The sequence below is a fragment of the Perognathus longimembris genome, chromosome 9 (genome assembly GCF_023159225.1).
Source record: "Perognathus longimembris pacificus isolate PPM17 chromosome 9, ASM2315922v1, whole genome shotgun sequence".
Classification (NCBI taxonomy): Eukaryota; Metazoa; Chordata; class Mammalia; order Rodentia; family Heteromyidae; genus Perognathus; species Perognathus longimembris.
Genome location: NC_063169.1, coordinates 34,124,940 through 34,134,521, shown reverse-complemented (window position 1 = coordinate 34,134,521; position 9,582 = coordinate 34,124,940). Strand labels below are relative to the sequence as shown.

General features: G+C 38.8%; 1 protein-coding gene across 2 annotated transcripts in view; it reads right to left on the bottom strand.

Annotated features, from left to right (window-relative positions):
- Positions 1-1,816: 1,816 nt before the first annotated feature.
- Positions 1,817-9,582, bottom strand: part of Slc16a10 (solute carrier family 16 member 10) — a 134,466-nt gene continuing 126,700 nt past the window's right edge. For both annotated transcript variants that reach the window (XM_048353916.1, XM_048353917.1), the window contains 2 exons: positions 4,863-5,091; positions 1,817-3,537 (listed from right to left, as the gene is read on the bottom strand). In XM_048353916.1, the coding sequence (XP_048209873.1) occupies positions 3,305-3,537; positions 4,863-5,091 (462 nt within the window). In that variant the 3' untranslated portion in view covers positions 1,817-3,304. The remainder of the gene's footprint in view (positions 3,538-4,862; positions 5,092-9,582) is intronic.

Sequence of the window (9,582 nt, the reverse complement as noted above, 5' to 3'; positions counted from 1 at the left end):
AGGTATCCTTTCTCTGTCTAGATCGTTATCTTGGTGATTTTCAATGTGTAGAATATCTTTGGGGATATTCTGTAATGCTGGTTTGGTGGAGATATATTGTTTCAATTTTTCCTTTCTATGGAAGACTTTTATTTGACCTTTGGCCTCTGATTGAGAGTTTAGCTGGGTAAAGTATTCTTTTTTTTTTTTTTTTTGGCCAGTCCTGGGCCTTGGACTCAGGGCCTGAGCACTGTCCCTGGCTTCTTCCGGCTCAAGGCTAGCACTCTGCCACTTGAGCCACAGCGCTGCTTCTGGCCGTTTTCTGTATATGTGGTGCTGGGGAATCGAACCTAGGGCCTCATGTATCCGAGGCAGGCACTCTTGCCACTAGGCTATATCCCCAGCCCGGGTAAAGTATTCTTGATTGGTAGATATTTTTCTTTAGGGTGTGGCATACATCATTCCAGGCTCTCCTTGCATTCATGGTCTCCACTGAAAAATCTGGGGTAATTCTGATTGGCTTTTCTTTATATGTTATTGTTCTCTTCTCCCTAGCAGCTTTAAGGATTCTTTCCTTGGTCTCTATTGATCCTGTTTTGATTACAATATGTTGATAGGATGTCCTATTCTGGTCTGGTAAAACTTATGTTTTATAATGAGAACTTGAGGATTGGTCATAGTTGTATGCCCTTCAAAAGCACTGACAGTGATGAAAAAGTAATGCTTTAGGTAGTAAGTAGGAATAAATGAAGGGCTGGAGAATGTAGTACATTATCATGTCTAAGTCTTTTTCTTATAATTTAAAATATCATGAAAGGACAGCATGGTCAAAACGTAGATTGTTTTTCTGAAACAGAAACTTCTGCAAACAAACTGTCATAAGAGATATGACACAACTATAAGTAGTGAGTTGCAACTGTTTATATGGCATAGTAAGTTGCTGAATAGGTTCAGAATTAAAACTATTGTGAGGCATAGTAGCAGAGGCCTGTAAAGCCAGATAATCTGTAGCTGAAGAAAGAGGTTCATGAGTTCATGACTAGCCTTGACAACCTAGATTCCATTTCCAAAAAAGAAACCAAAGCAATACCAAAACCACACCAATACAATTATTTAAAATCTTTGTTAAAAACATATTCCACATTTAGCAGTTACATTGAAAACCTTCAAAAGTAAGGTCAGAAAGCTGTTTGGAAAGGAAAAAGTCACTGTATTTTCCAGCTCTCTGTTGACAGCCTCCTCACCCACACCCACAACAACAAATCCATATGCTCCGAACAGCCCCATCCTTAGCTACTGGAAAATGGAAGTAGTACCCTGTAATGATCATAAAAGATACAATACAAGTTAATAAAGGTAGGAAATGGGGAATGAATGAGGAAATAGAAGATATAGTATGAAGAGAGATGTACTCATTATCTGACTCATGTAATTGGAATCCCTCTGTATATCACCTCTACAATAATAATAAAAAATTAATAAAATAAAAGAGTAGGAAATGATAGAACTGAGTTTCTTCTCTTACAGTTCATTGAGAAACAGATGGGGCTGGGCGCTGGTGGCTCTCACCTGTAATCCCAGCTACTCAGGAGGCAGAGATCTGAGGATTAGGTTCAAAGCCAGTCCAAGCAGTAAAATCTGTGAGACTTATCTCCAATTAACCAACAGAAAACAGGAAGTGGCACTGTGGCTCAAGCCCAGGCCCAGAATTCAAGCCCCACAACCAACGAAAGAAAGAAGGAAAGGAAAAAAAGAAAGAAAGAAAGACAGAGAAAGAGAAAGAAAGAAAGAAAGAAAGAAAGAAAGAAAGAAAGCAGGACCTGAAGGATACTGGACATGCTTTAGGAAAAGGTAATATTCTTTGCAGGCAAATAAACTACACTCAAGTAAGATTCATTATTCATCTATGTTTAGGACTTAAATATACTTTTGCATCATATTACTTTAATGGTTGATAGAATGATTTCAAAGATACAGGAAAGAGATCTTCCTTTTAGAAAAGAGTAGTAGATCTTCGCAGGACTTTGGTTTTAATTTTAGGTCCTCAAAAGTAATAGCTTTCTAACATTAGTCTGCATACAAAATATAGCAGGAATGTTAATAAAGAACACACATGAGGAGTACAGTCATGTACCACACATGACATTTCAGTTAACAAAGGGCTGCTTATACTATGCCGGTTCCACATGGTTATAGCATATAGTGACATTGGAGCCATGTTAGTGTAACTAAACTATGATGTTCACACAACAAAATTGCCTAACTGCATCTCTCCAAACATCCTGTCATGAAGTGATGCATGACTATACCTCTGAATGCAATGGTTTGCTAGAAAAATTTGGAAACGTAGAAATTGTTTCTCTTTATAAATATGTTTTAACCCTTTAAGGCCAATTAACTTCATAAATCACTTTAACTTGTTTCTAGCAGAAGGCTATTTTCATCAAGAATACAAAAGTTTTTGCTCCTGCAATGTGTGTCTATGGCACCAACTCGTAGCATGCTCAATAAGACTATTTAAATAACAATGCTAATAAACCTAGAAGTCAGAGCATTTCTAAGTTAAAATTGTCAGCATATAGTTCATGCATTCTATTTTACTTTATTGTTTACACAAATCAAAAACTGTGGGATGCTTCTGATGACTTGAGTTGAGCACACTGCAAACCCAAAGGGAACAAACATGAATGAAGACATGCCTAATTTCTGAATTGCTCTGCCTTGTGATGAAGGTTCTTTCCATCTTACACATGGAGTCTGTGTTGGCATCTGTTTCCAGAGGGTGCCTGGACACTGGAGCAAATCAGAACCTCCTCATTTCAAGCCTAAATTACTTAACAGTGGACATGAAGCTTATATAGATGTTCTATCTGGGATCCAGACAATTTTACAAAAAGTTTCCAAAATTCAGAAGTAGTTAAAATACCAAAACTAAAGGTACCACATCAGATAACAACAACAACAACAAATCCAAACCAAAATGAAACCCTTTCAATATGCCTCGAGATATTTTAAAAAAAATATTTGTAGAAGCTAAATAGCTTTCCACAGTTTCCAAAGTTGCCTTTTACTAAGATAGCTTCCAGTGGTGACAATATTGGACCTGTACAGAATGTGTTCCTGTAACAGTCTCTTCCCTAAGACTCCTGGAAATATCAGACAGATGTTTGGTAGCAGAAAATGGTTCTTGTAAAATGCAGGTTCCATTTCACAATTATTGTGTTATTCCAAGGATGTAATTAAAAAAAATAGGTGATTTGCAATTCCTATAAAAGGAAAACTTGCTTAAAATTCAAAAGCAAGTTTCGTGGAGGTATACAGCACTTTAAATAATAGAGTCAGATTCTTTTGTGAAGATTCCAGGTGAGCTTGATAGGAGAGAGTTCCGGTTCTCTAACATTTTCTCCATCTTTTCTCCTGTAGTGGTTTCACTGATCTCTCTCTGCTTTTTACTATGGATCCATGGGATAAAACAAAGTATAGCCCCTCCAATAAGAGGAGGGACTCCAGCAAGGTAGAATGCCACTTTATAGGAGCCCAGTTTGTCACGAAGTAATCCTAAGAAAGGAAAATGCTGTCACCAAGAGAGAACAAGTTTGACTTTCAGATCAGTCACACTGAAGGCCAAGGCCCTGCTCATAACTTCACCTCAGCAGAATTGGTTCAAACAGATCAGGTATCAGACATTTTTAAAGAAACAGACATGAAATATAAACCTTTCCTGATAAAAAGAAGATATTTAAAAGAACTCCTGTCCTTAATCATGTCACAGAGTTTAGGGTCTGGATTTTCATAGCAATTATTACTTGCATCTAAGCTTGGGCTTTCTTGAAACCTTTCTCTCAGATGTGAGCTCATGACCTCTACTTGCTTGATTCATGATGGGAGAGTAGTTTCAGACTGAAGAATAAATTTAAATGAATTTTCTCAAAGGCCCTTGTGTCAGACACAGATAACAGTACAAAATTTAAGTTTATCTTAATTATTTTGAATAGTCGTAATTCAAACTGGGAAGTCAGTAACACAGAACACGAGACACCTTTACATTATCTGAGAAAAAATTTTTTTTGGCAGTTGTGGGACTTGAACTCAAAGCCTGGCATCTGTCCCTATGCTCTTTAGCTCAAGGGTAGCACTGTAGAGCTTTGAGCCACAGCTCCCCTTAAGGTTATTGGGTGGTTAATTGAAGAGAAGAGTATCATGGACTTTCCTCCCTGAGCCGGCTTTGAAACACGGGTGTGAGCCACCAACACCAAGCTCCACTCAGACAATTTCCAAAGGTGAAAAGGGAAATTCACTTTTAGAAAATTAACCAGGGCATTTAGTAAATTTACAGTGCTGTAATCCATGACATCTACCTAGTGGCAATATTTTTTTTCATTGTAAAAAGAAACTGTCTCTGTTAGTAGTTGCTCTCTAGTCCCCCTTCCCTCTAGACACTGGCAATCACCAATCTTTTTTGTCTCTGTGGATTTACCTATCCAGGACATTTTATATAAAAGGAATCACAATGTGTGACTTTTTATTTTTGTCCTTGCAACTTAGCATAATATTCTTGAGCTTTAAGCACCTGGTAACATATACCACTGCAATATTTCATTCCTGTTTATGGCTGATGAATATTCCACTGTGTAAATAGCCACACTGTGTTTTCCATTCATGTGTTGATGAACAGTTGTTTCTATTGTGTCTTATTAAATATAGAGGGAGAAGACACACGCACATGCATGCCCGCATGCCCACATATGTATGTGCTCCCCCCGCAAATCAAAGAGACAGTAGTAATAATATATATATATATATACATATATATATATATGTGAGACTAGATCTGAAATAGAAAATGCTTTGAGTTAGTAGAAGTACTAAAGAATCATATTTACCTGCAATGGGTGGGCCCACAGTCATAGGTATAGACATGAATCCCAGCAGAAATCCAATAGCTTGTGAGACATCCTGAGCACCAACTAATTCAAAAGCAATGGGGGCCATGATGGAAATGAAGCATCCATCGAAAAGCCCCATGATGAGACAGACAGCAATGAGGGCCCCGAAGACACTGCACAGGGGAATCATCATGGACATCAGACCAATGAAGAAAAAGGAGAGGACCTAAGACAGACAACCACATGTCAACTCTGCTCTTGGTAAGAGTGACTTCTGGGTAACGACTGCTTGTTCCTTCTTCCCCTTGATCTTATCTGACAGCCTCTTAAACTATCTTAATATTTCCATCAGGGGACATGGAGAAAGAAACTTAAGATACTTTCCTTTCCTGCCTGCAAACTCTTGAAGTCAGAATTTGTACAAAAGAAAGTATCTTTGGCCCAGATAATTTTGAGCTTTAAGAATCTTGCACAGGTCAAAGCTCAAACAGCTCAAATTTATCATCAAATTCTTGACTTAAAAAAAAAACACCTTATTGTCAATGTGATGTACAGAGGAGTTACAGTTACATGTGTAAGGTAGTGAATATATTTCTTGAAATTCTTGACATTTTTAACCTTTGAAACTATTATATATGACAAGCAAATGTTACAGATATGTCTGAGCACATCAGAGTTGAGATTTAGAATATTTATTTTGAACCATTGACCCTTTCTATCTTAGTGTTAGAGTAGTTAATACAATGAACACCAGATTTTGCCTGCCTTTGGTAAGTTCTGTGCTATCTGTTACACATTTCAACAATGAATGATACCCGGTTCCTCTGCTTAAATTATCTAGAGATGAACATCTAAATAAGTACAAATGAAATGTTCTAGGTGCTACTATATAGTTGTATTTTGCAAGTATAGTGGGTACAAAAACAAAGAGGAGAAAAGGGACAATTCAATAACATTTTAGGGACAGAATTAATTAAAACTAGATTTACCAATCAGGGAAAAAATGTTTTTAGGGCTGGGAATATGGCCTAGTGGCAAGAGTGCTCACCTCATATACATGAAGCCCTGGGTTCGATTCCCCAGCACCACATATATGGAAAATGGCCAGAAATAGCGCTGTGGCTCAAGTGGCACAGTGCTAGCCTTGAACAAAAAGAAGCTAGAGATAGTGCTCAGGCCCTGAGTCCAAGGCCCAGGACTAGCAAAAAAAAAAAAAAAAAAAAAAAAGTTTTAAAAGCATCAGGTTTTAAGAAAGTTTGCATGTATACAACTCTCATTTAATATTTATTAAGTGTTGGGTATTATCCTAGTCACTTTAGAGGGATTGTATCAGTGGTGACCCTTACAACAACTTTATGATGTGAGTCTTAAAGTTATTCCCATCTTACAGATGAAGGGAGTGTCACTGAAGCTGGAGTAATGCACCCAAAACACATAAGATAGCACTGGCTGTAATGGAAACTGTGGTCCACATGGGCAGCAGCAGAGAGCAGGTAGAACTGCTGCTGGACAGTGACAGTGGGTCTGGGGAGAAGAAACACCAAACTGAGCTCCATTGGGATAGTTGCTTCACCTCCTCTGCTCTTCCTAGGATCCATGAGCACACCCATGGAATACCCAGTTACCAGCTTGGTATTTGAAGTTGGCATCAAGATGGCCATACACACACACACACACACACACACACACACACACACACCCCTGAGGATGCTGAAGATGCAGTGGGAGTTTGGGGCAGCTTTCACACTCAGTGGCCTGCAGACACCACAATGAGAAACATACTCTTGAAAGATATATCCCATTCCAGGCTAGTTCTCTTTTTGACACTATCATACAGCTGGATACATTTTCTTCATTACTAAAATGAGGCTTTAGTGGCTGTGAATATGGCCTAGTGGTAGAGTACTCGCCTCGTATAGGAGGCCCTGGGTTCGATTCCTCAGCACCACATATACAGAAAAAGCCAGAAGTGGTGCTGTGGCTGTGCCAGCCTTAAGCAAAAAGAAACCAGGGACGGTGCTCAGGCCCTGAGTCAAAGCCCCAGTACTGGCTAATAAATAAATAAATAAATAAATAAATAACAAGGCTTTATAGTACAATTATAATTAGTGTAGTAATCTAAATTGGTTACTTTAAACATAAGCTTTGTACTTCACATAAACTTGCTTTCTTCCTTTTTTTTTTTTTTTTGGTCAGTCATGGGGTTTAAACCTTGGGGCCTTGGTGCTATCCTTGAGCTCCTTTACTCAAGTGTAATGCTCTATCACCTTGAGCCACAGTGCCACTTCTGGTTTTCTAGTGTTTAATTAGAGATAAGAGTCTCATGGGCTTCTTGCTGGACTGGATTTGAACCATGATCCTCAGATCTCAGCCTCCTGAGTACCTGGGATTATATGCATGTGCCACCATTACCTGGCTTCCCCCTCCCCCCCACACACACTTTTTTTAAACCAGTTCCAGGGCTTGAACTCAGAGACTACCATTCCCACTCAGCTTGCCTGTTAATGGCGAACACTCTTCTACTTGTGTCACAACTCCAAGCTTTTTACTTGTTAATTGGAAACGGAAGCTCAAATTTTTCTGCCTGGGCTAGCTTCAGCCCACAATCCTCCTCTTAGCCTCTTGAGTAGCTAGGAACATAAGCGTGAGCCACCAAGTATCTGACTTGTTTTTTCAGTAGTACTGGGGAACTGAGGACCTTTTGCTTGCTAGGCAGATGCTCTAATGCTCATTTATGCCTCTGTCTGTTTATTGCACTAATTATTTTTCAGAGTTGGTTTTGTTTCCTGCCCAAGTGCATGACGAGATTGCAGTCCACCTATTTAGACTTTCCACTGTAGCTTGGAAAATAGCCTTGTATCATCAAGCTCAGATTCTTCTGTTATAACAAGTTTAATGGACTCTTCTGTCCTGGCTGGCCTCAAATCACAATCCTCCTGTTTTCTGCCTCCCATAAAGCTAGGGTGATAGATGTGGACCGGGTATGGGTTGAGGTGTCTTACAGACTCTTCTGTCCCAACTGGCCTCACATCACAATTCTGTTCTCAGTCTCCTGAGTAACTAGGTCTGCAGTCATGAACCACTAGTGTCATGGATTTGTTTGTTTTGACACAGGGCCTAACTATGTAGCCCAGGCTGGTCTTGAAATCACAATAATCCTGCCTCAGCATACTAAGGGATGATTTCAAGCCCACTTACAACTTAAAATTTTATTTTTTGAAAATAAAAAAAATCCTTGCCAAATAATCTCATATTGGGCCAAATATTTACCTAGCAGGTACAAGGCCCTGGCCTTAATCCCCATTACTAGAAAAAATATAGAAACATTTCTCAGAAAATAAACTAGCTTCATCTACCTAATTTGTAACTATAGTAGTATTCTTACTGCCTTTTCCCCCAGCAGATTTGACTTGTCAAAATGTCTCCAATCTGGTAAACATACCTGCTTCTGATGAATAAATACTATTCCTTATGTGGAGGGAGACTTGGGTCACAAAGATTGCATGCTAAGGTTTATCGAACTGTCCATATAGGAGGTTCAGTGCTTCCTCATCATTTCCCAAAGTAAATATTGATTCATGCATCAAATATTGATCTGTAAATACTGGGACCAGTTTGAAAGACGAATACATCAGCATTACATGCAATCTTTTTCCTTCCCTTAAACACAGCAGCTCTACTTAAATTTACATAAGGGATTCAGAGCTCCTACATTTCTCTTCTAGACTCTGGTACTGACATTTAATAAAATGATTACAGTCTAAATATTCATATTTTGTTTTATTTTTAAAAACCATTCAAGGAAATATTTTGTTTGTCATAATGTGATAGGCTCTTGGAGGATGAGCCCTTCTAGAGTCAGTTCATGTGCTTAAGTGCAAAAACATTTCTTGCTAAAACTCTATGTAGTTCTGTCATAAAAAGAGCATTTTTGGAGAAATGTCCAGTTCAAGTTTTGCTCAAGGATATAAGTATAGCATGTGAGGAACATGAATAAGCAGAAGACATTTTTGGAGACACACAATTTGGCAGTTAGATTCAAGTGTTGCTGTTAATAGGTTTATTCAATGTAAAGCTTCCACACTTTTAGAACCTGTTGCTAGGCACCCAAGGCAGAAAGCAGCCAGCAGCAAAGTCCTGCCAGTCCCTCACAAACTAAACAGAAATGTTCAGGCACACAGCTGGGTAGCTGGCTCCTAAGGTCATGGTGCTTTGGAAATGCTTCACAAGGGAGATTGTTCCACTTTCCCAAGCACATGTGTATATGCTTTGTGCCTGCTGGAGGAGGTGGCACTTTTCATATTTACACCAGTGCTGGTCTAAATGACACTATGGAGTGTCTGATTTGGGCTAGGGAATTATTTTTTTAATTGGATACTACTTCAAAAAACTTTGTATCTGGTAAAGTCCAGGCATAGTCTAGGACCCCCTGTCCCAAGGTATAGATTTAGGAAAAATATAAAATGTTAAAATGGAATGAGACAAAACTAGGCAACATTGACCTGTGTTATCTAAATTGAAAGAGGAAGTTCACACAGAAAGATGGATATGAAAGTCATTGTTCTTAGGCCTGGTAAGGTGAGTCACACCTGTAATCCTAGCTTCTTAGGAGGCAAAGATCTGAAGGATCATGGTTCAAAGAGAGGCAAAAGTTAGTGAGATCCCTACCTCAACAAGCTGGGTATGGTAGCATGAGCCTGAGGTATACAACTATGAG